General features: G+C 47.4%; 1 protein-coding gene across 2 annotated transcripts; it reads right to left on the bottom strand.

Annotated features, from left to right (window-relative positions):
- Positions 1-375: 375 nt before the first annotated feature.
- LOC125930514 (zinc finger protein 77-like) lies at positions 376-27,029 on the bottom strand. Of its 2 annotated transcripts, XM_049642340.1 has the most exons (4): positions 25,696-27,029; positions 11,300-11,426; positions 3,323-3,503; positions 376-2,674 (listed from the first exon to the last, which is right to left on the bottom strand). In XM_049642340.1, the coding sequence occupies exons 1-4, from the start codon at positions 25,696-25,698 to the stop codon at positions 1,405-1,407; spliced, it is 1,581 nt and encodes a 526-aa protein (XP_049498297.1). In that variant the 5' UTR covers positions 25,699-27,029; the 3' UTR covers positions 376-1,404. The 2 variants fall into 2 exon arrangements, with proteins under 2 accessions (XP_049498297.1, XP_049498296.1); XM_049642339.1 differs by lacking the exon at positions 25,696-27,029 and having other exon boundaries at positions 11,300-11,506.
- Positions 27,030-27,527: the final 498 nt, after the last annotated feature.

Raw genomic sequence — 27,527 nt, 5'->3', positions numbered from 1 at the left:
GTCCTGGGGGCCAGAGGAAAGCACCTCATAAGGATTTCCACCACAATCACTGCTCATGGAAACAAACGGGCAAACCTGAGTCATGGTCCAAAGGGATGTCCTTTGAAGTCACAACTTGACACAAAATTGACTGACACCAAAAATTAGTCCAAAAAAGGAACAATATTGGAAGTTTACCAATTTTCCATTCAATAAAAAGAGAGAACTCGGGGCACCTGGGTGACTCAGGCAGTTAAACATCTGACTCTTGACTTCCACTCAGGTCATGATCTTGCAATTCGTGGGATCAAGCCCTGCATCGGGTTGCATGTGGACAGTGTGGAGCCTGCTTGGAATTCTCTCTGCCCCTCCCCCACTCTCTCAAAACAAATAAATAAACAACAAAAAAAAGAGAACTGATGTGAAAATATATCCTTTAATAATAAGGATTGAATAGAAGAGTTGGTACTGACTCAGGAAATTGCAGTATCTGCAACAGAGAACAGAACTTTCAACAATAGAAGTCTACATGTTGTGATCATATACTAGAAACATTCTGCAAGGTGAAATTAAAGAAATCTTTTTCTATAATTATATAAAGTTGTACACACACTGCCACACACACACACACACACACTCTCTTTTCTCACTCTTGGGTCTGAGATATATACTAATGGAAAGGAGACATGTTGTGCATAACAGTGTGATTACTTGAAATCTGAGACAACAACATCTATGTTGTACAGATGCAGAGGAGAAAGAAGGCCACTTAAAACCAGTAGCATTCATATCAGTGACATGAACTAGGAATTCATACATTTGGGATCCCCATTAAGGAAGAGACACTTTGAAAGACAAAGTCATATTCATAACAATGAAAAGATTTCTGTCCTGCCGGAATTTTTGTGAACAAAATACATCAAGTTCTATACCTGATGTTTTCCCAAAATCTTGTTTGTTCAGGGTCATCTCCAGTGTGTTGGCTCACATTCCCAATAAAATTTTAAGGGAGAATAAATGCTTTCCCACAGTGTGTCTGTGCTCACAGATTCCTGGGATACCTGAAGGCTTTTCCACGGTGCTGAAGTTCACAGGGTTTCACGTCACTGTGCTTGCCCGTGTGTGTGTCCTTGAAGGGAAGAGAGACAAACGAAGGCTTTCCCACAGAGCAGACATTTACGAAGTTTCCCCAGTGTGTGTTCTCACATGTACCTGCAGATGTGTGTGATCCCAGGAGGCCACGCTGCTTATTCAGAGTTTCACTGCACTGTGCATGTTCGAGTGACGTTTGAAATGTTCACGCTTCTGGAAAGTTTGTCCACACTCCTTAAAATCATGGTGTCTCTCCCCAGTGTGTGTCCACGTGTGTGTTTCCAGGTGTGATGGACACTTGAGGGCCCTCCCACACTGCGGACATTCATAGGGTCACTTTCTAGTGTGTGTCCTAATGTGTACTCGCAGGTTCTCAGAGGAGGTGAAGGCTTTCTCGCAGTGCTGACATTTATAGGGCCTCTCCCCAGTGTGTGTCCGCACATGTATTTGTAGGTCTCTGTGATACCTGAAGGCTTTCCCACACTCCTCGCATTCATAGGGTTTCACTACATTGTGAGTGGTCATGTGACGTTGAAAAGGTCGATGCTTCCGGAAGGTTTCCCCACACTCCTTACATTCCAAGTGTCCATCCCCTGAGTGTCTTCTCGCAGTATGTAGTACGAGGGTGTGGTGTCGAATGAAGGCTTTTCCACAGTGCTGACATTTATAGGGTCTCTCCCCAGTGTGTGTCCTCACATGAGCTTGCAGACTTGAGTTGTACCTGAAGGTTTTCCCACACTCCTGACATTCGTAGGGTCTCTCCCCCGTGTGTGTCCGCATATGTTCTCGCAGATTTCCAAGATATCTGAAGGCTTTCCCACATTGCTGACATTCAAAGGGTCTTTCCCCCGTGTGTGTCCTCATATGGATTCGCAGATCTGTCTGATCCCGGAAGGCTCTGCCACACTGCTTACATTCACAGGGTTTCACCATACTGTGCATGGTCATGTGCCGATTAAAATGTCCACAATTCCAAAAAGATTTCCCACATTCCTTACATTCATAGGGTCTGTCCCCTGTGTGTGTTCTCACATGTCTTACAAGGGAACTGCGACCAGAGAAGGCTTTCCCACAGTGCTGACATTCATAGGACTTCTCCCCAGTGTGTGTTTTCTTATGTGTCCGCAAGCTTGACTTATACCTGAAGACTTTCCCACACACGTCACATGCAGGGACTCTCTTTCCACAGTCACCTCGCACATGACCCTGAAAGGAAGACGTGCGAGTGAAAGCTTTTCCACATTTCTTGCACTCTAGAGATTTTTTACTACTGAGCCTCTTCGATGTCTTAGATACTCTCCCAGTGTCCTGACTTTCATCGGGTTCCTCTATAAGGTCTGTGTCCGTGTGAGTGCTGAGGCTCACGACGCAGCTGCAGGCTAGCCCACACTCCTCACCGGGACTAGGTTTGAGTCCTGGGTGAGATCCTCTTGGCTTCCCAAGGAAGGAACCATCTGCGAAGGCTTCTCTACGCTTAGCATGTTGACAGGATTTGCCTCTAGTAGGATAACCCTCATGCACAGTAAGACTTGTAATCGGGTTCAGGGTTTCTCCACATGGATCTCCTTCAATACGTTCACAGACACTCTCCACCAAAGGACTTCTGTTCAAAATAGGAAGGCACATGGTTAGGGAATAATGCTTATAAGCGATCTCTTTATTAATTAATGATATATTGATGTTTGTTAATCATTATTGGACTACCTAATGGCCATTGTCAATGAATGGGTATGTTTGTGGCACTGTCTCCATGCTTACAAAGTGGTACAAGCTTACTGCTCTGGCTAAGGACTCAAACAAAGTCATAACTTTCTGGGCTTCTTACATGTAGTTTTCCCTGATCATTCTTCCCAACTGAATTGTTTTATAGATGATCAATATCTACAATGCATTTATAAAAACTTTGTCTTGTGGGGCGCCTGGGTGGCTCAGTCGGTTAAGCATCCAACTTCAGCTCGGGTCACGATCCCACAGTTTTTTGGTTTGAGCCTCGTGTCGGGCTGTGCTGACAGCTCAGAGCCTGGAGCCTACTTTGGATTCCGTGTCTCCCTCTCTCTCTGTTCCTCCCCCACTCATGCTTTGTCTCTCTCTCTCTCAAAAATAAACATTAAAAAAAAATTAAAAAAAACAAAAACCTCTGTCTTGTGAAAATTCCGACTGCACAATTGTTGTGCTAGGTTTACAGCTGTTCTTTAATTTCTAGTCTCATAACCGCCAACATCCCCGTTCCTCCCATGCAAGTGTCAGTCACCTTGAATGCCCTTCCTGGGTTTGCAGGTGATCTCCTCTGCTACAAAATGTCTGCTTTTCTCCAAAAACAGAACACGAATCTTTTCTTGTAAATATTCCTGTTTTGTCTTCTCCCAGTGGCTCATTCAGCAAAATGCTCCACTGAAGCCTTGATGCACTTGTGTTACCTTGACTTCGACAACCTGCAAGAATTAGTAGCGTAATTTAATTTCTTGGGAATGGTCGATGTTTCAAGATAAGAAACAGACCTTACATCGACTTCCAGTCACATACTGATCCCAAAATGTAAATGAAGTTCGTCAGGAAGAACGGACACATGACCACAGAAAAATTCTGGGGACCCTAGTGGTTTGGGGCTTTGCCATTAAGAAGAGTGTATGAAATGGCAGCCTCTTTACTCAGCAATACTTCAAAATACATGGAGACCAATGTGGAGATAAGTATTATCAGATTATTATCAGATACTAACTAGGCAAGATACACACAGCCACCCCTACCCCTACAAGAGGAACACAAAAGGCTCACTTTGAGGGTGAGAATGGATGAAAAGTCTGGCAGGGAAGCCAAGTGAATGACAAACATCATCTTCTCAAAGAAAGACTGAGTCACCTTTCTAATGGACGTGTCCAAATGCTTTTCCCTTCTCTGGCACCTGGTGCACCCGAGGGTTGCTGGTCTGTCCTGAAGGCACAGAGGCCCTTGGTGAAGCCTTCTGCACTGTCCCAGTTGCCAACGGGAGGTCGGGTGGTGTGTGTGGCTACTGCCCTGCCCCTGGAGAACAGCTCAGCAGGGGGCAGTATTTGAAGGGCATCAAGCAATTTGGAAGATGGATTCATAGTCTTCAAGGTCACTGCTAATGGATACCTGTGTTTTGTTTTGTTTTTAGTGGAAGCATATTGATCTACACTATTGTCAGTTGTACAACATACAACTATATGTTGGACAATTATATACATTAAAAAGTGCTCACCATAATAAGTGTAATTACTGTCACTATACAAAATTACTATAAAATTATTGACCATATTCTCGGTGCTCTACTTTTCCTTCCTTCCTTATTTATTCAATAAGTGCAAATCTGTTCTCAATCCCCTCCATGATTTCACCTGTCTCTCCATCCCCTTCCAATCTCACAAACACCATCTTATTCTCTATAGTTCTAAGTCTATCCTTATTTTTTGCTGTTTGTTCTTTCATTATGTTCTTTAGATTTCACATATAAAAGACAGTGTTTGTCTTTCTGTCTTATTTACTTGGAATAATACCCTCTAGATCCATCCAAGTTGTCACAAATTGCAAGACTTCATCCATTTCATATTGCTGAGTGATAGTCCCTTGTATGTAGATACCACATCTTCACTATCCATTCATCTGTTGATGGACACCTGCATTGTTTCCATATCTTGAGAATAGTGACTAATGCCACAAAGAATGTGGGGGTGCATGTATCTTACTGTCCTGGTTTTTCCTTTGGTGAACTACCCAGAAATGCAATTATGGACCATATGGTACTTATGTTTAGCTTTTTGTGGAAGCTCCATACTGTTTTCCAACGTGGCTGCACCAGTTTAAATCCCACCAACAATGATGAGTTTCCTTTTCTCCACATCCTCACCAATACTTGTGATATCCTGTGTTTTTTGAAGGTAGCCATTCTGGCTGCTTTAAGGTGACAGCTCATTGTGGTTTTGATTTGCATTTCTCTGAGGATAAGTGCTATTGAGCAGCTTTTCATGTGCTAAGTGGCCAACTCTATATCTCCTTTAGGAAAATGTCTGTTATGTTCCTCATCCCATTTTTTATTTTTCCTTTTGTTTCCCTTACCTGAAGGGAGAAATCCACAAAAATATTGCCAAGGCTGATGACGTCCATGAGTTTATCTCCTCTGTTTTGTCTTAAGAGATACGTGAGTTCAAGTCTTACACATAAGTATCTAATCCATATTGAGTTTACTTTTGTGTGAGATGATGTAAGAAGGTGGTCGAGCCTTACTTTTGCAGGTAGCTGTCTCATTTTTCTAACACCATTTATTGAAGAGACAGTCTTTTTCCCATTGTATATAATCAGCTCCTTTTTTTGTGGATGATTTGACCATATAAGCATGGGTTTATTTCTGGACTCTCTTCTGTTCTCTTGATCTATAGGTCTCTTTTCATGCCAGTACGATACTGTTTTGTTTCGTATAGTTTTGTAGTATAGTTTGAAATCTGGGACTGTTGTATCTTCAGCTTTGGTATGCTTTCTTTCTCAGCATTGCTTTAGTTATTTGGAATCTTTACTGTTTCAATAAAAATTTTATAATTTTTGCTCTAGTTCTTTGAAAAATATTATTAGTATGTCAATAGGGATTGCATTGAATATGTAGAGTGCTTTTCATAGTATGGGCATTTTTAACAATATTAACCCTTACAATCCATGACAATGGTATATCTTTCCACTTATTGTGTCCTTTTCAATTCATTCATTAAATGTCTTATACTTTCAGAGTACAGGCCTTTCAACTTCATTGAGTACCTTTATTCACTATATTTTCTTGTTTTTGAAGGAACTGAACATGAGATTGCTTTCTTAATTCCTCTTTCTGCCATTTTGTTATTATAGAAAAACAACAGACTTAGGTATTATTACTTTTGTATCTTTCAATGATTCTAGTTCTAATAGTACTTGGTGAAGTTTCAAGGATTTTCTATAAATAGTTTCAAATCATCTGCAAATATTGACCATATTTTCATCTTCCTTAACGGTTTGCATATTTCTTAATCTTGTCTGACTTGTTTGGTTAGGACTTCCAGTACTATGTTAAATCAAAGTGGTGAGAGTGGACATCGTTTTTTGTTCCTGATCATAGAGGAAAAACTTTTGGCTCTTGACCACTGAGTATGGTAGCTATGGGTTTGTCATATGTGGCCTATATTCTGTTGAGGTATATTCCCTGTATACACACTTTTTGAGAGTTTTTATGAGGAATGGAGGTTCAATTTTGTCCAAAGATTTTCTACATCTATGGAGATGATCACATGATTTTTAATAATTTATCTCATTAGTGTGGTGTATCATATGTTGATGGATATGCTTATGTTAAATCCTTGCATCCATGGAATAAATCCCTCTTGATTGTGGTGAATGCTCCTTTGAATATATTTTGAATTCAGTTTGCTAACATTTTGTTTTATATTTGACATCTATGTTCAACAGGGATATTCCTGTGTAACTTTTTTTCTCTTTGTAGTGACTTTGTCTGGTTTTGGTATCAGGGTAATGCTGGCCTTATGGAATGAACTTGCAAGTATTCTTTCCGCCTCTATTTTTGAGAATAGTTTGAGTAGGATAGGTATAACTCTTCTTTATATGTTTGGTAGAATGTACCTGTGAGGCCATCTGGATGGTTCTGGATTTTTCCTAGGAGTTGTTTCACTAGTAATTCAATTTTGTTTCTTGTAATGGATCGATTTACATTTTTTATTACGTCTTGATCTAGCCTTGGCAGATTACAGTTTCTAAAAACTTGTCTATTTCTTCTAGCTTGTGCAGTTTGTTGGCAAACAATTTCTCATGCTAATCTATTTTAGTCCATTGTATTTTTGTGGTGTTGATTGCAAGTTTTCTTTCTAGTTTCATTAGTTTCGTTTCTAATTTTGAGCCTTCTCTCTTGTTTTCTTGATTACTTTCACCAGATATTGTCAATTTTATCTTTTCAAAGAACCAGCTCTTCTTGCAATTGATCTATTTTTAAATCTCCATTTCATGTATTTCTGCTCTGTTCGCTATGATTTTGGCTTTGCTTGTTCTTTTTCTAGTTACTCTAGGTGCAATGGTAGAATGTTTGAGATTTTTCTTGTTTCCTGACGTAGGCTTGTGTCACTATACACTTCCCTCTTCAAACTGCTTATGCTACACATGCCAAAAATCTTCCATCACTGCATTCATTCAGTGAATACCTGGAGGTATTTAACAACTTCACTTTAATTTCTTTGTTGTTTAGTAACATTCTGTTTAGGCTCCATGCGTTGGAGCTTCCTTCTGTTTTCTTGTACTTGACTTGTACTTTCATACTGCTATGCATGGAAAACATGCTTGGTATGGTTTCAGTCTTCTTAAATTTACTGCAACTTGTAAAATTTTGGGCCTAACCTATGGTCTATCCTGCAGAATGTTCCATGCAGACTTGAAAAGAATGTGTATTCCACTGATTGGGATGGACTGTCCTGTATACATCTATTAAGTCCATCTGGTCTGATGTGTCATTGAAATCCATTCTTTCCTTACTGATTATTAGTCTAGACGTTCTATGCATTCACATTAGTGGAGTGTTAAATTCTCTTACAATTACTGTACTACTGTCATTTTCTGCCTTTGTATTTAGTAATGTTTGCTTTATATATTGAGGTGTTCCTGTCAGATGCATAGATATATGCAATTGTTATACGCCCCCTGTTGGATTAATCTGTTTGTCATCGTGTCATGGCCTTTGTCTATTACAGTCTTTGTTTTGAAGTCTGCTTTATCTCATAGAAGTATTTCTACCTCTGCTTTTCCCCCCACTTCCATTTGCATGGAAAATCTATTTCCATCTGCTTGACTTTCAGTCTGTGTCCACTGGGTGACAGTGACTCCCTTGCAGGCAGAATATACATGGGTCTTTTCTTCTTATTCATTCAGTCACTGTAGATCTTTTGATTGGAGCCTTCAGTCCACCTACACTGAAAGTAACTATTGAGAGGCATGTACTTCTAGCTATTTCGTTCAATGTTTTCTAAGTGCTTTCATAGTTCTTCTCTGTTCCTTTCTACTCATGCTCTCTCCTCGTGTGATCTGACAACTTTCCCTAATGTTTTGCTTGTGTACCTTTCACTATTTTCTGTGCATGGATTATAGGGTTTTGGTTTATGGTCACCATGAGGTTCATATGTAATATCTTATGCATACAGCAGTATGTATTACATTAATAATTGCTTATTTGAACACATTCTAAAACACATTTATACTCCCCCACATTTTATGGGTATGATGTCATACTTCATGTCTTTTTTTCCCCAAGGGTTCACACCAATGAATGTGGGGCTTGAACTTATGACTCTGAGATGAAGAGTCACACACTCTACTGACTGAGCCAGCCAGGAACCACATATTTCACATCTTTTCTTGTGTATCCCTTGAGTAACCTCAAGATACAACTTTTGAGTTTACTACTTTTGAGTTTTACCTTCATACTAATTCTGTAAGTGATTGATTTACTATCTTTACCACACATTTGCTTCTACCAGGAATTAAAAAAAATTTTTTTAATGTTTATTTATTTTGAGAGAGAGACAGAGTGTGAGCAGAGGAGGGGCAGAGAGAGAGGGAGACACAGAACCCAAAGCAGGCTCCAGGCTCTGAGCAGTCAGCACAAAGCCTGACATGGGGCTCGGACCCAGGAACTGTGAGAATAGGACCTGAGCTGAAATTGGATGCTTGACTAAGCTGCCCAGGTGCCCCTCTACCAGCAATTTTGTTTTTCCTTTCATACTTTTCATGCTTCTACTTATGGCCTTTTCTTTTCCACTTAAAAGAAGTCCTTTGAGATTTCTTGTAAAGCTGGGTTAATGGTGATGAAGATCTTTAATTATTTTTCTCTGGGAAGCTCTGTCTCTTTCAATTCTGAATGATTAACTTTGCCTGGTAGAATATCCTTGGTCATAGTTATTTCCTTTTGGCCCTTCGAAAGTATTATGGCACTCCCCACTGACTTGCCATGTTTCTGCTAAAAAAATCAGCTGACAGCCTTACGAAATCTCCCTTAGAGTTTACAGTTTGCTTTTCTCTTTCTTCTTAGACCTTATCTCCTTAGTTTTAAGTTTTTTCCCGTTTTATTATAAGTCTTGGCGTGAACCTCCTTTGGTTCATCCTGTTTCAGCTTGCTGTCCTTCCTGGATCTGGATATCTGTTCCCATCTCCTGATTAGGGAAACCCTCACCTTTTGTTTCTTCTAGTAAGTTTCTGCCCTTTTCTCTCTCTTCCCCTCCTTAGACTTCTCTAATAAAATGTTATTCCCCCTGACATGGTATAGTGTGGGGCAGTTAGTTAGACATGAGTGAGGAGGGATAAAACAGATCTGGCCACAACCTCAGAGCCACCCCTACGTGGGGCGTGGCGGGGGGTGGGGCTAACAGCCACACCTACAGAGCCACCTCTAAGGGCTACCAAAACAGGAAAGGCCTAGCCACCGAGCTGGCTCAAAAGCCACAAAGGGGGGCGCCTGGGTGGCGCAGTCGGTTAAGCGTCCGACTTCAGCCAGGTCACGATCTCGCGGTCCGTGAGTTCGAGCCCCGCGTCAGGCTCTGGGCTGATGGCTCGGAGCCTGGAGCCTGTTTCCGATTCTGTGTCTCCCTCTCTCTCTGCCCCTCCCCCGTTCATGCTCTGTCTCTCTCTGTCCCAAAAATAAAATAAAAAATGTTGAAAAAAAAAATTTTAAAAAAAAGCCACAAAGGTGTGTATGAGGGAGGTGTGTGTGAGGGGTGTGTATGAGGGAGCCTCAGTGGCTCAGTCTGTTTAGCATGACTCTTGATTTTGGCTCAAGTCATGATACCAGGGCCATGGGATCAGGCCCTGCTTTGGACTCTGTGCTTAGCGTGTAGCCTGAGAATTCCCTCTCTCTCTCTCTCTCTCTCCTCTCCCTTTGCCCCATCCTCTGCTTGCATACTCTCTCTCTCTAAAAAAAAAAAAAATTCAAAAACAAAAAGCCACATTGGGACTTTCAAGAGCTGAGCCATGTGCAGAAAGAGTGCAACTTACTCTTAAGGTTACAGCAAAAGCTCATAAAACTCATAAATAGCAAAAACTCATAAATAGACAATATATAAATCTGTACAATTCTAACAGAATGAATCATGAACAGGCACAGAAGCCCAAATATTCTACAACCACCATTTTGCCAGTCAAAATGTCAACCAAAGGCAAATTTACACGTACACGAAGCAGGCTTCAAAGGAGAGCATCCTGGGGCCACTGCCCCTCTTACTCCAGCAGTGGCCCCTTTTCTCTAATGGAAAGCGCAATGACTACGCATATCTACTCAAGCCACCCCAGCTCCCCATTCTGGTACAGGTCTCCGATTCTTTGGTGCATCCAGGACAAGAACCAAGCAGCCCAGTAGTGACAGAGGTCCCGGAACCTGTCCTCACTTATTTGTCAGTATTGTTCTTTTGCTGTTCATCCTGGTGGCTTCTCACTAGCGCATCTTCCAGATGACTGATCTGTGTTTAACATCCTCTTACCTCCTGCAGATTCCATCTGGCGTTTTTCAGGCCAGTTATGGAAACTCTGAGCTGTGACTGGTTTTTGTTTACAGCTTCTATCTTCTTGTTGAAGGTCTGTGTTTCTACACTCTTCTCTCAAGACTGGTGAGGATCTGCAGGACCATGACTTTGAACTCTGTCTCTGGTAGGTCTCTTATCTCCATATCATGTAGCTCATTTTCAGTGGTTTTGTCCTGTTGTTTCCTTTACAACATATTTGTTTGTCTCCTCCCTGTGCTGGCATGTAGCAAGTCGGCAACATTTCTTGGTCTTAAAACTAGTGGCCTTGGAGTCCCTGGTGGCTTGCTCAGTTGGTTAAGCACCCGACTCTGGGTTTCAGCTCAGGTCATGATCTCACGGTTCGTGAGATCAAGTCCACATTGCTCTCTGTGCTGACGGTGCGGAGCCTCCTTGGGATTCTCTCTCTCCCTGTCCCCCACTCTCATGAGTAGTGTCTACACACACTCTCTCTCCCTCTCAAAATAAATAAACTTAAAAAACAGGGTAATAAACAACCAATTTAACACATAAAACTATGCTTTTGTGGAAAAGCTATATGACTCCAGATAGGTTTCATGAATGCTTGGACCAACTCTGTCCTTCTTCCAATGTATTCCCATTCCTCCGGCCCAGTAAGAATAGCCAATTGTAAGAAATATTTCTTCCCTAAATGACTAGTGAAGGTATGGAGCCATCCTTACCCACAGCAGACAGGTTCCTGCAGGTCTCCAGCATCACATCTCTGTAGAGCTTCCTCTGACCACGATTCAGCAAAGCCCACTCTTCCGGGGTGAAGTTCACAGCCACATCCTCAAAGACCACAGAGGCCTGAAACATACCACACACTCTATTGCAGCAAAGCTCCATCTACACCCACATGTGTGGGAGAATAAAGGGTGACGGGCAGGGAGCTGACTCCATTCCTAGGACCCCTGAGTCACAACAGAGGGTGAGGACAACAGCTGACATGGACTTACACACACCCAATTTACTGGGCTATTTACACTGAGACAGATCTGAGCAGACCAGTACTGTACAGACTGAAAAGTGAAATATTCGCTCGGACCACACACAGACTGGAGGACACACGCTTGGCTTGCTCTGAGACGATTGTGCCTCGTCATCAGCTCCAAGAACTGGAACCAGAATGTCAGGATGCTGTGGACACTTAGATTCCAGGGCTGCTTGATGGGAGCAGCTCTCGCCCTGGAAGGAACAAGGACACGAAGCCTGGTGGAGTCCCCTCTCTTCCGACAGAGGCAGACACGACCCTTTCCCCGGATTAGGTGGGCTCTGGGCACGGACACAGGCCAGGGCCCGTGCACCTGGCACACCTGATGTGTAAGACGAGTCCGGGGCCTTAAGAAACATGGAAGTCAGCAGGGCCACTCAAACTTTTAACCCAGGGCCCAGAATTCAAGGAAAAGGGCACCAGAAGGAAGAGTCCCTGAGGGATTGATGGGGACACAGCCACCGCTCACGTTAACACAGGAGGAAGAATCACAGTGTATGGACCGTTTTTAGGCAACAGGCCTGAGTGATGGAAAGATACGCAGCAAAGGGCACAGTGAGCACACAGCTGAATGCACACGGGCTCCTGAGTGACCTGCCTCGAAATGGCCACAGGCCCTAACTAACCCCTGCATACTTACAACCGGGCACAGGTCCCACACAGGGAGCATTCCAAAGGTTCTCATGCTCCCTCGTGACCCCATAACTGTAGCCCCCAGCACCACCTCCCGGCAGACGGTCTCTTCTTTGCCGTCCTGCCCGCTGCTCCCTTGCAGGGTATTCAGTAAACTTCTATCTCCTCTGTTCTGCCTTGGGGGGAATTCTCTCACCCCCTGAGCTGCGGGCCTCCCCCTGATCGGGTCACCCCATATTTGTTGCCCTTCACAGGGACCCTCTGCTGTACTCGGTCTCTCCTGGGATTTCCTAGGAATTTCTTGGGAGTTTCCCTTGGTGGCCTGACTCTAGTGTTCTCTGGGCACCTGACAACCTCCACCTGAGAGGTTCCTCCTTGGTGAGGATCCCAAGTCCCAGGGGGCGTCTATGGGGCACCCCTTGCCCAACAGGATGAGGGATTTCCCCTCTTGCCCTTCAGGGGGGATCCTTGACTCCTTCTCCTTTCTTTTCGCCCTTTGGCAGGTACAACCATATTACTCACCAGGCAGCCAAAGGTCTCTATCCAAGGGGTCCCTGGTATGGTCTATGGGTCTGAGGGTGAACAAGGTCAGACCATTCGGGCCTGTACGGGCGAATGACCCCTTTCCTCTCCTCTCCACTCTGTTCCCAAGGTCTATTCCCAACGAGTGGCAAATATGGCAATGGCAGCTTGGCCGTGGTGAATCCGCACATGTGAAGGACTCAGCTGGGACCCTTCCTGATGCTGGCTGAGTCTCGGCAGCCTTGCTTCTGTCAGATTCCCCCCTTAACTCCTTAGTTCCCATGTATGCAGCTGCCATCTTGACCTACAAGCAAACACATTCCTACACATCTGAGTGCTGAGTCCTCCCCTCCTTTTTGCTTAAGTACAATGAGAATCTGTTCTCCTTGTAACAAGACACCATTGGACACATTGGTTATTTCACCAAAGATTTGACAGGAATGTCGGATGTGAGACAGACCTGCATAGACCCAGAACTAACCAGACAGCTTGAAGGAATTAAGGTGGACTTTGTGGAGCCAATCAACCCCCCTGGAAATATTGGCCTGATGCCTTGCTGACAGTGTTCCCAGCAGCCTTACCAGGTGAGTCAAGTCAACTCCTGGCAGGTGCCAGAAACCTCAGGATAGTTTGGGGACCTTGAGAAGAAGAAATCACATAAATCTACAGGTCTTGCAGACAAGTCTGATGACAAATATTTGGCTTGTCTTCTGGCCTCGAGGGGCTATTAAAAGTTCAGTCTAGAGGGGCACCTGGGTGGCTCAGTCGGTTAAGCGTCCAACTTCGGCTCAGGTCATGATCTCACGGTCCGTGAGTTCAAGCCCCGTGTCAGTGTCTGTGCTGACAGCTCAGAGCCTGGAGCCTGCTTCAGATTCTAAGTCTCCCCCTCTCTCTCTGATCCTCCCTTGTTCATGCTCTGTCTCTCTTTGTCTCAAAAATAAACATTTAAATAAATAAATAAAGTTTTTTTAAAAAGTTCGATCTAGAGATTCCTTATGAAAATTTTGAGCAAAGCAAGCTTTTTAAAAAACTTATATGGCCAATCACTGTTCTTGCTGAGCGTTTGTAAATAACTAGGCCATTTTGTTAAAACTGGACCTGTTTTACAAACAAATCGGTCTTGATTTGGCTATCTCTAGAAATAAGAGTGAATGCAAAGAGAAAATAATTATGTTTTCAAAACAACATCTTTGTAGATACTGGGTTTTTGGTACTATTTCTTATAAACCAGACCAGGTTTTGAATTCTTCTGGTTTCCTCAAATATCTGGCTAGAACTCTCCAAACTAAGGTTTCATATCTTCCTTTCTCATGACTTAAAATCATTAAAAGTTAAAACTGCTGTTTTTATTAAAATTCTGAATACCAACGCTAGACAACTTGATGTGAACTTCAGAGAGATTGCCACAATAACTCATGTACAGAGAATCGTCATGCTTGTTACTCTGTTTGGATAAGAACAGAACCCCAGGGACACAGCATTATTTGAACAGGTGGAAAATGGGAAGGACTCCCCAACAACTGCATGACTCAACTGTCACCTTGACCAATTCTGCATGGCTGTGATAAGAAATTCACTCCTTAAATGCTTGAACATATCCCACTCCATGTGATTAACTATGGACTTACAGAAATAAGGGATGCCCTCATTTTCCTTATATTGGATTGCATGGTGCAGGTTGGGACGTCCTTATCTCCGGGGAGAGGTAGCTCCCATTTGCCAGCAATTCCTCATAATTAGGATATTGTTAAGGTTAGACATCAGGCATTGAAGGCTTATTAATGGGACTCTCCTGTAACCATATTTCTCCTGGAAAACCTCTATGGATTTAAAATTACAAATAGAGGTTTTAGCCAGGCATACAACAGCCATCTTTAACCAAGCCCAACACACAGTCACCCACAAACTGAGAAGGTGACCCTCCAATACCCAATGGCCTGATATCCTGCAGCAGCTCAAAAAGGAACCTATGCTTTCATTAAAACAGAGTGCCATGTATGCGCTCCAGATTACCCCAATAACGTAACAGGCGCGCTGACAGATACAAATCCTCATGTCGGTGCTTGAAAGGATCCCTCCCTCTCCTTTAATGACTGGCGAAACTCCTGGACTGGAGGAAGATCATGGTCAACTATCAAAGGTCTTTTCTTCAGGCTTATTTTCCTGCTGAATGTTGACACCCCAGGGACATCTCTATGCCCTCATTCAGCAGGAAGAAGCTACTGAAGGTGACACCCCTGTCCTAACGCCAAAGATTTGTCATTTTCCACCTGTCAGGGGGATGTCAGGGCCACATTTAGACAACAGGCTTCACCAATGGAAACCTAAGTTAGGCAAAAGGGCCCACAGTGACCACACAGATGGATAAAAAACAGGCTCATTAAGTGACCCGCCTCTAAATAGCCACAGGCCCCAACTCTCCAATGGTCTACTTACAACCGGGCACAGTTACCATAAAAAGGGCGAATTTCCATGTGTCCCTACACTCCTTCACTCTGCCCTATGACCATAGCTCGTCACCACCACCTGGTGGCCTGCAGCTCCCCTGCAGTGCATTCAATAGACTTCTAACTCCTTTGTTGGGTAAATTCTGCTGTGGGTGAATTCTTTCACAGCTTATGCTGCCCACCTTCCCTCCCCAACCAATCTGAACACCCTACACATAGTATCTTTGGAGCAATATGAGGACACCACATCACTGAAGGAAAAAGCAAACAATTATAAGAAAATAATCAGGAATTACTTAAATAAAAGACATGTTTCCACAACCTAAGCACACAGAATCCCAGCTACATCAGCTACAATGAAGGCAACACCATTTCATCTGGGGCTGCAGCGTGGGTTTGCTAGTCACATCTGATACGAGGCTTGTAACCTACACAGGTTTTTCAAAACTTGTATAACAACAATAAAAAAGATTATATTATAGGTTACATTATAAAGACAAATAATACAACTAAATAATGGACACAAAAATGTGAATGCACATTTCCCTAGGAAGATACAGAAGTGGCCAAAAAGCACATGAAATGAGCTCAACGTCACCACACATCAGGGATCCATATGCAAAATGCAACCATGCACAGACACTTCCAATCTACCCCATGTGGCCAGTTTATCCTGACACCAAAATTAATCCTATATGAAATGGATTCTACAGGGGCGCCTGGGTGGCTCAGTTGGTTGAATGTCTGACTTCAGCTCAGGTCATGATCTCTCAAGTCTGTGAGTTCCAGTCCTGCGTCAGGCCCTGTGCTGACAGCTCCGAGCCTGGAGCCTGCTTCTGATTCTGTGTCTCCCTCTCTCTCTGCCTCCCCCGATCATGCTCTGTCTCTCTCACTCTCAAAAAATGAATGTTAAAAAAAATTTTAAAAATAGTAATAAAATGGATTCTACAATGTGACCAAGTGAGATTTATCTGGGAATAAAATGGTTGGTTCAGCAAGCAAAATAGCAGTCATAAACTTCATGAACAGAAGAGAAACAAAAACCCCATGATCACTTACACACAGAAAAGGTATCTCCTTGAACCCACCACCCTCTCTTGACAAAAATACTCAGCCAACTAGGAACTGAAAGGAACTTCCTCATCCCGGAAAAGGGGCGGCGGGGAAAAGTCCACACCTAACATTTGCGCACCCAGACACTTCTCCCAAGAACATATGCAAATGGCCAGTGGGTCGATGAAAAGATGCTAGACATTCGTCACGAGGGACACGCGCCTCGAACTACCAGCAGAGGCCCCTTCGCACCCACCACTCTGGCTATAAAGACGCCCCGGGAAGCGCTGGCGAGGACGTGAGCAGGGCGCATTCTCCTTCGTTCATCCTGCTGCGGATGTAAGAGGGGGCGGCCGCCTTGGAAGAGTCTGGTGGACCCCCAACACGAGCAACGTGGAGTTCCCACCCAACACGGCAGGTCCGCTCCTCGTATCCACCTGCCCCAGACCCGGGAGGACGAGCGCCATCACACACACGCGTGCGCACGCGCTCTGCTCGCCGCGGCACGACTCCCGATCGCCAGCGATGAAAACCACCCAGAAGCTGGGCACCTCTTCCAGGCTGAGTAAAGGCGACACGACTGAAGTGCAGTCAGGAGTCCACAGGGGAAGCTCCCCAACCCGCCGCTCAGGGCCAAGGGCAGACACAACACGGAGAGACGCACCTGCACACCCATAATGCATCACTGTTCATGCAGGAGGAAGGATTATTTCCTCCGGTGGCAACAGCTCAGCCAATGAGAGACAATCATAGGCCAGCCAATGAGAGCCAGTCACAGTCCAGCCAATGAGAGACAGTCACAACCCAGCCAATGAGGGATGGTCGCAGCCCAGCCAATGAGAGACAGTCATGCCTCGGACAATGAAAGAGAGCCACAGTTCAGCCAATGAGAAGCCACTACACGTGGAACACCCAGTTTGCTCCAATGGCTTTCTGGTTTGGCACAGCCCCTCCCAATGTCCCCTCTCCTCTAGGAAAAAGCGTTCCTCCCTTTGTTCCTCCCTTTCTTCTCCAGACTTGCCTGTGGTATTGCTGGGGCTTACCTGTCCCAAATCCCAATTCTCTGCTATTCTCATTTTTTTCCTGGAAAAATAACTGCCGGTTTCATTTTTAAGTTAACGTTACTTGGTGATCACCAGGGGACCCAGAGGAGACCCCAACCACTCCAGGCTGGCGAGCAAACAGGTGCAGGTACCCACGGAGCCCACTGCTCTCTCTGCTTTCTTGGGGACCCTGAAGTGGAGGTTGTTTTGTGCTGAGATCAGAGCCCCGCTCCCTGGGTCTGCGCTCTCCTGTGTGTGCACTCTCCAGGGTTTATTCAGAACCTGTGTTAGGGGCTTGTCCTTTCTCAGAGAACTCATTTTTGTTCCGACTACTTTCCAAAACTGGACTGTTCCTCTTGGAATCGTGCCTGTTGGAAATGCGTTGGCTCTTGGTCTGATTTCTTCTGGAACAAGGCTACTCCTATAGAGACTAGTGTTCATAAATTTTTATTCTGGTCTAGAGAAAACTACCAAGAAATGGATTCCAGTTATCAAAGCGCATGGAGGGGGCCCTCAAATGGAACCCTGGCCAATCTTATGTTTAAAAACCATGGTGCATCCTCGTGCATTTCTAACAAAATGAGCAACTGAACCAAATATAATTTAGAACTACAAGGGCCTTTATGGGGAACTTTCAATCTCCCCAAACATGTTTTATTGAATACTGTTAGAAAAAAAATTAAAAATTAAGAAGGAAAGAAAGAAGAAAAGAAAGAATGAGAGAAAAGAAAAGAAAAAAAAGAAATTAGGAAGTCATGAATCCAGCAAACTGAATTTGATACATATTTTATTCAGTACCTCAAGACTTGCAAATATTTTCAGGATCTAAGTGTACCTCTTTGCAAAAGACTATTTCAAATGAACCAAGGCAAACAACTGAAATAACGACAAATGGCTTCCGAAGTGTCTTTTTCTCCCGCCCAGGCTTCCCTGTCTGCAGACATCCGGTGGCTACTCTACACCCGGGACCTGCCTCCAACCACTTTCCTCAACAAGCTCTGAACTTCCCCTTTTCTCCTGAACCTGCCCATGATCCCTCCTTACCTCAGCCTGTTAACCAGGCCTCTTTAAAGGGAAGGCTTCTCAAGATCTAAAAGCCCATGTTTCTCATGTTCCCTGGACTAAGGCAGAAGTTTGCAAAAGTGCCCAGGACCCCCCATAAGCTGGCTGAAGAACATGACATGGCTATTCAACTTACCAACATGGTTTCCCAGATTTAGATCAACTAGTCCACATGCATGTTGCTGAGGCCCAGGCCACAAATGGGATGAAACTAACCCAAGAGAGGGAGAGAGAGAGAGAGGCCCAACTTCTGAAAAGATGCCAAACATCTGAAAATCCCCACCAAGCAATTACAGTAGCTTTTCCTAAGACTGTGAATTAAAACAAAATCCAGGTTTCCACACAAAAGCCTGATGAACCTGTACATAGCTATTACAATGGACTTCAGCCTATCTTCAATGTAACTTCTGGTCTTTCTTCACATGTGGAATCCATCAGGCAGCATTTAATGGGCTGGACTGGAATCTTTCTTTTTCGTTAAAAGGACCAGGATGGGCTGGGAAATCTCATCCCCTGCATATTTAATTATTTTGACAAACTAGGCCACTCACAGCCCACATGAAGGAAAGACAGCTAAAATTCTTAATTTGCACCACGAACAACTGAAGGCTTCTATAAGGAGCGCCTGGGTGGCTCGGTTGGTTGAGCATCCAACTTCGGCTCACATCATGATCTCACAGTTCGTTGGTTTGAGCCCCATGGTGGGCTCTGTGCTGACAGCTCGGAGCCTGGAGCCTGCTTCGGATTCTGTCTCCCTCTCTCTGCCCTCCCCCACTCACACTCTGTGTCTCTAAAAATAAACAAACATTTAAAAAAACCCCACCAAATACCTCCTAGTTTGCGCTATTATTGCCAACATCCAGGACATGTGAGGGAAGGTTATCAGCAGCCTGAATGCTCCAGGTGGGAGCCCTCCTCCCGGCCCCTCCCAAGCCCTCCTCATGCCCGACGGCTGGGCTCTAAGGACCACAGGGGCTCTGCCCCAAATTCCCTCCTGATCAGCTTGGAGAAACCACTCTCCAGATGGGGAGGGACTCTCTCTGTGCCGCCTGGCACGGGACCTACACTGTGAAGCAGGTCCCACCGCAGAGAGCTCACGGGGCTCCAACAGTGGGGTCTCTAATGAACCTGCACAGGTTCCTGCCTCTGAACCCGCCCCCTTGTGTCTAGTCCCGTGTGACAGACACACCATTTTCACGTTAGTTCCTCCACCTCTAGTCATTCACTGCACGGATCCTCAGAAGGGGTCACGCTGGAATTTCATTCTCCCACAAAGGGGAAGTAATTCTAGAACTGGATGAAGGTACTCAAAATACCTAACCAGGGGACGAAATGCCCTTTGGACATCTTTTATCTACTTCATCTCTGACGCACTAGAGTGGCATCTGGGGACACTGATCATTTGTCTCGGCTGGATCACCTGCCATCCTCTTTCTGAGCAAAATCCCCAACTAATATTGGCAGAACCCACAGTGTACCTCCTATGAAGATTCAAATAAATCCTTCAAAGTGCTGTCGTATTTAATAAATTTCCTGTAAATAAAGAAGCCCTTAAAGGCACCAAGCCCACAGAAGATTATGAGCCTGAGGCTATGATCCCATTATACCCTGCACCCATCCTCTTTTACCAGTGCCCAGACGACGGAGGACTGTCCAGGACACGGTGATCACTGGCACCTGCTGTTCCCAACTCCCACACGCTGACATCCCTTCCCACTGAGAGCAAATTTTCAAGGAAATGAAACTGCACAGTGCATTTTTCGTATTGCAGTTTGTGCGGATGAACGCAGTTAACTCAGCTTGCATTTGAAAGGAACAGAAACACACCAGGGCACTCACGCCCAGGGCGGCACAGGCTTTCTTGCTTTTCTTGAATCTCAAAAGCTGGTCTGGATGATGGAAAATTGCTGCAGGCTCTGCTCTCTGATGATATGTAGATGGTTTCGGTCTCTGCTCCCCTTCTCAGACCGCTTCCCGGGAAGCCCGAATCCACCTGTTACACCTTTTGGCCTTGAAAGGACAAAATGATCGATATGTAGGGCGTCTGATCCGGGAATGAGCATGACACGTGGACCCACGTGAAACCCCTCGTGACTGCTGAGCACGGACACAGCACCTTCTGACTCCCCCTGCAAACAGGAAGTGCCTCTCATGCACAGGTTCTATGGTTTACTCTTATTTACAAATTGAAAACGGTAAATATCGTGCTGGGGATGCGACTGCAAGTCCCTTGAGGTCACTGAGCAGCACTTTACCTTTGGGCTACTTCAGCTCAACACGCTGAATGATCGGCCCTTCCTCTGGCCCTGCACCTTCACCAAGGGTAAAACATGTTCACACATGTTCATAGGGACAGTCGCCATGCCTGTATGGGAGCTCATGACCTTGGACTACTATGGAGACAAGATGTCCTTACCCACATGGAGGTCAATTAAAAATGGCTCCTTTGTCCCAAATTCATTAGATGCCCTACTTGAACTGACCTCTCTGGCATTACGAAGGGTCCTGGCTCCAGATCTGACTCCTTGGAGACCAAAAGAAACCATTTGGCTGATGATTCTTCAACACAAAAAAGGAAACACAGCTCTAGGAAACCAAGGCAAACTCATGTCATAGTTCAAAGGGATGTTCTCCCAAATAATAACATAGAGAAACTGAACAGAGGTGTCCAAAAATGTTCCTCAGAAATGTAAAAGCATTGAGGGAAATCTAATAATTGTGACGTTAGTAAAAAGAGAACTCTGGTTGGACAAATACCAGTCCAGCAATATCCAGAGACACTATAATATGCACTACTCACCAGTGGACGGACATTAGAGCAGTGACCTCCAACAACCTAATAGTGTTCGATAATGACTATGAGCGGAGAAATACTAATAAGGTCACAAAAGTGACAACCTCGCAGGTTCCACCGGTCCAAGGACAACCCCAGGGAAGCTGGCTTGCACAAACGGATGTCACACAGCTCCCTCTCTCGTAAACACGAATACAGTTTAGCCATGGTTTATATGTTATCTCACTGGACAGAAGCCCAGTGTTTCCCTATGGCTTCAGACTGTGAGAGAACGATATCCCTACCTGGGGAACAGCTCTCAAACTTCACAGGGATCGGGGAACCCAGTTTACCAGCCAGGTGCTTCAAAGTTCACCAGCCAGGCTGGGAACCTAGTTTACCACCCAGGTGATACCAGCCAGAAGTACTGTCGAGTGGTTCACACTCCACACCCCGTTTCCTGCTAACATGTAACTTACAAGCTACAATATGCAATGTCCCCCCAGCGCAGAAGGACTTACGAGGCATTTACCCTGAGGACAGGACCACACTGACGGCAACAGCAGAGCCCACAGAAGGAAAACATGAACTGGAGACCCCCACGCCCCACCATCCCGGGACAGAGGGGTTCACTAGGAGGCCCCAGCCGCAAATACCCACCCGAGCGACACAGATGAGCCCTGGGCAGCCACACGGCAGCCACATCACCGGTGGCACTGCTGATATTCCCCTCTCGCACTGCAATAGAGATCCGGTCAAGTGACACCTGTTTGGGGGTGACGACACGGAAAGCTGCCAGCAGAAAGAGATATGGCCAAAGGACAAAAGTCCTAAGTGTCACCCACACTGAACTCCCGGGGCAGCGAGAGCCTCTCCAGGAACAACAGGCCAAGGAGCAGAGCAGGAGCCGCTCACATCGGTCACCCGCGGTGCCCACACCGCACAGGACACCCCATTGCAGAGGGTCACGCCCAATCCCCACACGGGAGCTAAGCTCTCCCTGCTGACACCAGTCCTCCAGGAAGGAAGGAGGGGACCCGGAGACCCCAGGGGACCCAACCCTGGAGATCTGCACACCCTGCACCCCCTACTCCAGGACTCCAATTCTGACCAGGGAGGAAACTCTCCCAGTTTAGGATCTGACCCCTACACGCTGTGTTCATGACCCTTCCAATGGCACTTGACCTGAGGAGCCTTCCCTCAGTCTGACCTGCACATCTTCCTGTTTCCACAGATCCCACTTAACCCCACAACCCCTTGGACGATGCCAACACCGGTCCTCAGGAGACATCCCAGGGCGGCCCCAGATCGTTCCCAGCACAGGTGTACCGGCATCCCCTTCTTGGGGCCCTGCGTCCTCTCTGGGCGGCCACAGCCCCTTCCGCACTGGTCCCGGGGGCCACCTGCAGGCAAGCGAGACCCCACCGTACCTTCCCTTGCCTCCCACCAGGCCCAGCTTTGGGGGTGGCCAGTCCCCAGCCCAGAGGAGGCCCCAGCTTCCAGCAACCCGGGTCATCCGAATGACACGGGGACCCCAAGCTGCTGTGTGGACAACCAGGTGCAGCATCACGGCTTCCACCCTGAGGTCAAGGCCACAGTGGGAGGGGCGGCTCTAGGGCCCCTGTGTGGTTTCCCATGAATGGAAGCTGTTTATCCCTTTCAGAGAACAGGGACCTGGTACCGTTAGAATTGAACCCGTCTCAGTTCACAGAATTTGTGTGCGTCTCTGACACCGGCAATTCCCAGGGGACAGATCAGGAAGACAGTTTTCCACCTCTGGACCCTGCGTGGAACCGTCACCAGCATTTGGATGAATCCTCTGACCCATGACTCCACCCACCCGCATGAAGGTGTGGAGCCCCCTGCAGACCCTCCCCCCCCCCCAACCCTAATGGAGAAGGACAGTTCTGTCCTGAGACACTTTTCCCCACGGGATGCTCTCTGGATAAAGCCCCCAGTAACCCGAGTCAGCAGGGACAGGAACGACCTGACACATTTACCACCCTCTGCCCTGAAGGGGAAGAAAAGAGGCAGAAAGAACTCAGGCATTTTACACCTGCTCAACGCGAGGCTGGCGGAGGACAGAGCCATCAGTGCTGAGCTGGACAGGGACAGCGCTGCTCACAGGTGACAGGTGACCTGCAGACGCCTACCTGAGCCCTGTGCTCCCAGGAAAACCTCAGTGGAAGGGAAAGGCACTCCCTCCCCCACCCTGCTGGGGTCTGGAAAACAGCAGGCTGCACGAGGGCCCCTCCCCCGTCAGACCAGGAGAAGACTCACAGGAAGTCCCCCTGGTTCACCCACGACAGGGCCACGCGCAGACCCCCACACCCACACTTTGTGCCTCATCTGTGAGCAGCTCAGCTGCTTGTCCCCGGGACCAAGGGGCACAAAATGCTGGCTGGTCCCACTTTGCTTTGGCTTCTCTCCTTCTTCCAGACCCCTGAACGTGGGCTTGCCCTCATCCTGAGCCACACAGCCCCTCCTGGGGACAGGGGGACAGGCTGGGCTCAGGGAACCTCCACGTCAGCCCCACACCTGCACTTGCCTGGTCTCTTTTCTCTTCTCCTTCCTGTTACACGACTCGAGACACTCAGATGCCTTTTGCTCACAGTGTCTCCCTGTTGATGTAGCCCCTGCCCCCCTGCAAGGCCCCTGCCCCTAGTGCAACAGTTCCCTCCCACCCCACCCCTTTGCAATCATTCTCCTCAATACAGGACTCTCCTTACTCAATTGGGAATCTTCATTTGACACTGGTTTGACCAACTGTCCACCACTGCCCCTTTCCTACCCAAACTTTACCCAGGCCACTGTCCTCCCTTGAAGTGTGGGAGGCCCACACTCTGAGCATCCACTGAGCTGAAGAACGAGGCCCTGGGGACCTGAGCCACTGAGGCCTTCCTGCACCGCAGGGGCGGGATCCTGACACTGGGCCTTCCTGCCCATCCCCCTCCTGCAGAACAGCCACGCCCCGGCTCTGTTTCACTGGAGGGTCCCTGAGTTGGGAGCAGGTCCCTGTTGGAACTGATTGGAATAAACTGTCCTCAGCCAGGCGCAGATTTGAGGTCATCCACCAGGTCTGTCACCAGCTAGACCCCAAGCCCACGTGGTTGTACTCACAGAACTTTGCCCCACGTTTCCCTAAGCTGTCCTTTCCAGCTGTCCTTTTAACTCAGGCAAACGGCAGGAACCTGCCCCTGGAGCAGACTGAGCTGCCCTCACCAGACCTCCAGGGCCCCAACCTCCCCGACCAGTTTGAGGAGCCTCTGATTCCTGCCTGTGCAGATGGACCTGGGGGACATCTGGAATGATCGGCAATTGCCTTTACCTCATTATCACACTGAAGTCTCCACTGGGGGAGGAGCACAGCCTCCTGTACATGACATACTCCCTGGGGACAGGCCTGCTGCCCTAAGGCCCACCCCCAGCACTCCTCCTGCCTGCCCCACTCAGGGTGACGAGGCTTCCCCATGGAAATACCCATCCAGCCCTAAACCAGAAGAGCCCATCCACCCTCCCTCCGGGGAGTCAGGGCTTTGGAAGTTATTTCCTGGGATCTACTGATCTCTGTATCTGCTGCTAATAAAGTTTTCTTCCTGGGACTGCTCAGTGTGGAGCACTTTCTGACTCACCAAGCAGAGAACTCAGGTTGGTTGGGTGACAGGTCCACCGTGGGTCCCCCTATAAGCTCAGCGGGTTTAGGGTGCCCAGAAAAGCAATCGTTTTAGGACCCCAGCTCCATTCCGTGATCTACGCCTCTCCGGCTCTATTTGCCCAGTACACCCCTTGCAGAACTTTCTGGTCCGCGTCAGAATCGCAAAGAAATGGAAAAACAAAAAAGCAATCTCAGTCATTTACGACTTGAAGGGAACAGCGGGTTGCACACTGACAGTCTGCACCAGGCCAGGAAACAGCCAAACCCGTGAAACTCTCCGCGCGGTTTCCAAAGTGAGAAAACCCTGCATTTCTTACCCGAGATCGCAGCCCAGGACCCCGTGCGCGCGCACCTGCTCCCTCAGCGCGCGCTCAGCCCCGGCCCCACGTCCCACACTTACCTCCGCTGGATTCTAACGTCCAAGTCTCAGCCCCCGGGAGCAGCTCTGGCTCCGGGACCGTCACACTGCACGCGTGCTTTCTGGGCACGTCTTGCAGCTCGGTCCGAGCAACCTCACGCCCGCCTAGACTGCCCCCGACAGAGCTCCCCTTTCTGAATATTCATCGTCACCCTCCATAAAAGACCCCCCCCCTCCCCTCTGGGGAGTCGCGGATTCGGAAGCTATTTCCTGCGGCCTCCTTATGGCTGCAAATAGTTTCCTTTATGTGACAACTCACCCGGACAGTCTCTACCTGTCCCCCACCGAGGAGCAAACTCCTGCTTAGTCAGGTCGTCGCACACGCTCCCCGAATCCCAGGCCTCCCCCCTGCCCTCCCCCAGCCTCCCTTCTCAGTTCCATCCGCCCAGGACCCAGGTGCGGACCCCGGGGAACGGGGACACCCCGCCGCGGCCGCTTCCACCTAGTTCCGGCTGGTCCCCTCCGGCCCGCGCACTCACCATCTCGCGACCCCGCTCCGCGCCCTCGGGGCGTCCTCCCACGGCGCGCACCCCCACAACTGTGGCAGCGCAGGATCCGACTGCACCAGCAGCCCCGGCGGAGAGCCACACCCACCGGGCTCTCGCTCGGGCCTGATTGGGTGGTGTACAGGTCCCGGGCCCTGATTGGGCGATCCTTCAGTCCCTGCGACCTGATTGGATGGGTTCCGAAGATAATCCCCCAAAACCCGATTGGACGTTACCAAGCCACCTCGCTTCCTCACCGTAGATAGGACAGCCTTCGGCCCTTCCCGTTCTGATTGGAGGGTAGTCCTGGGTGGCCGAAAATTGGGTAGATAACCCCAGGTCCCGCCTTTTTCCCCCCGAGTGACAGGCTGGCGGTACACACGCGTCCGATCCGCCTGCCAGGAGGTGGGCTCTCAGCTGAAAGAGCTCGGGGCGAGCTGAGCAGCCCGCCTCCTCCTATTCTGTTCAGGGAATCCGACTCACTTTCTCTGCGGAGACTCCCTAGTCCAGGGTCGAATCGGGACGCGACAGAACAGAATGGCCTGGTGACCCTGTGTTCGTGGTCGACACGGGGTGACGATACACTTGTCCCCTGTGTTTAAGAACAGCTCACTGACGGGGTGCCTGGGTGGCTCAGAGCCTGCAGCCTGCTTCAGATTCCGTGTCTCCCTCTCTCTCTGGCCCTCCCCCCACTTGTGCTCTGCCTCTGTCTCTCAAAAATAAAAGAACATTTAAAAAATTAAAAAATAAGAGAGAAGAAAGTCACTGGTCTGTGGCCTCACCTAAGGGATGATTGGTCTCCTTGAGTTTTAACCTGGCCCATTGAAAGCGTGAGGCCCCGACCTCTGAACCAACCTCCACTTCTCAGGCCTCAGGTCAATCAAAAGTGCCCCGAGGACTCAGCCACCAAGGGATGTGGGACCCCGCGGCCCCAGCCAGGCACAGCCCCAGACGTGACATATTGCAATGATCAGGTGTGCATTACATTCTGCAAGGAAAGTCACGCAGATCCATTTTATAATCCGTCCCTGTGGATGTGGAATGTAAAAGCTCCACATCCTTCTTCAGGGGGTGGGTTGATGTGGGACAGCTCTGGGAACACACAAAATAAAAAGAACGCTGAGTTTTACTCTGACAAGTGCGAGCCCTATGGGATGTGAATTATATCTCCATTTTCCGAAACAAATTTAAAGGCCACAATAGCCAGGAAATCATGCCTCCTGGGCACTGTTGAAATACTTGGTGTCTCTGCGGATTTGCCCACTCTGCCTATTTAATGTAAGTGACTCACACCATGTGGCCAGGTGTGGCTGGTGTCTTCCACGTGGTATAACATTGTCACCATACGTTCACGTGCATGATGTGTCTGTCCTTCATTCCTCTCTGGGCTGAATCACCGTCCGTCCTGTGTCTATGCCGCACCCTGTTCATCCATCCACGCACTGGGGGACACTTGGGACGTTTCCCTCTTTTGCGGGGTCTGCACAATTTTGCACCTGGCATTCGTGTGCACACATCTGAGTGTCTGTTTCCGTTTACGTAGAACTGGAACACTTGGGTCACACTGCCATTCTGTGTTTCACTTTTTGAGGAACCAGCAATCTTTTTTCCATCTCATCGTGGTTCTGACTCGCATCGTCCTGATGGGAGGATCGGTTCAGGTGTCTATTAGACATTTGTGCGTCATCTTTTTTTTTTTTTTTAATTTTTTTTAACGTTTATTTATTTTTGAGACAGAGAGAGACAGAGCATGAACGGGGGAGGGGCAGAGAGAGAGGGAGACAGAATCCGAAGCAGGCTCCAGGGTCTGAGCTGTCAGCACAGAG

The sequence above is a fragment of the Panthera uncia genome, chromosome A2 (genome assembly GCF_023721935.1).
Source record: "Panthera uncia isolate 11264 chromosome A2, Puncia_PCG_1.0, whole genome shotgun sequence".
Taxonomy (NCBI): Eukaryota; Metazoa; Chordata; class Mammalia; order Carnivora; family Felidae; genus Panthera; species Panthera uncia.
This window is presented reverse-complemented; position numbering and strand designations above follow the sequence as displayed.

Bases quoted from the DNA above. Each gene is read 5' to 3' on its own strand.
- LOC125930514 (XM_049642339.1), bottom strand. From the start codon at position 11,465: ATGGAGCTTTGCTGCAATAGAGTGTGTGGTATGTTTCAGGCCTCTGTG. The intron at 3,504-11,299 runs GTAAGGATGGCT...TAATTCTTGCAG, and splicing joins CAGGAACCTGTCTGCTGTGG to GTTGTCGAAGTCAAGGTAAC. The intron at 2,675-3,322 runs GTGACTGACACT...TATTTTGAACAG, and splicing joins ACCCAGGAAGGGCATTCAAG to AAGTCCTTTGGTGGAGAGTG.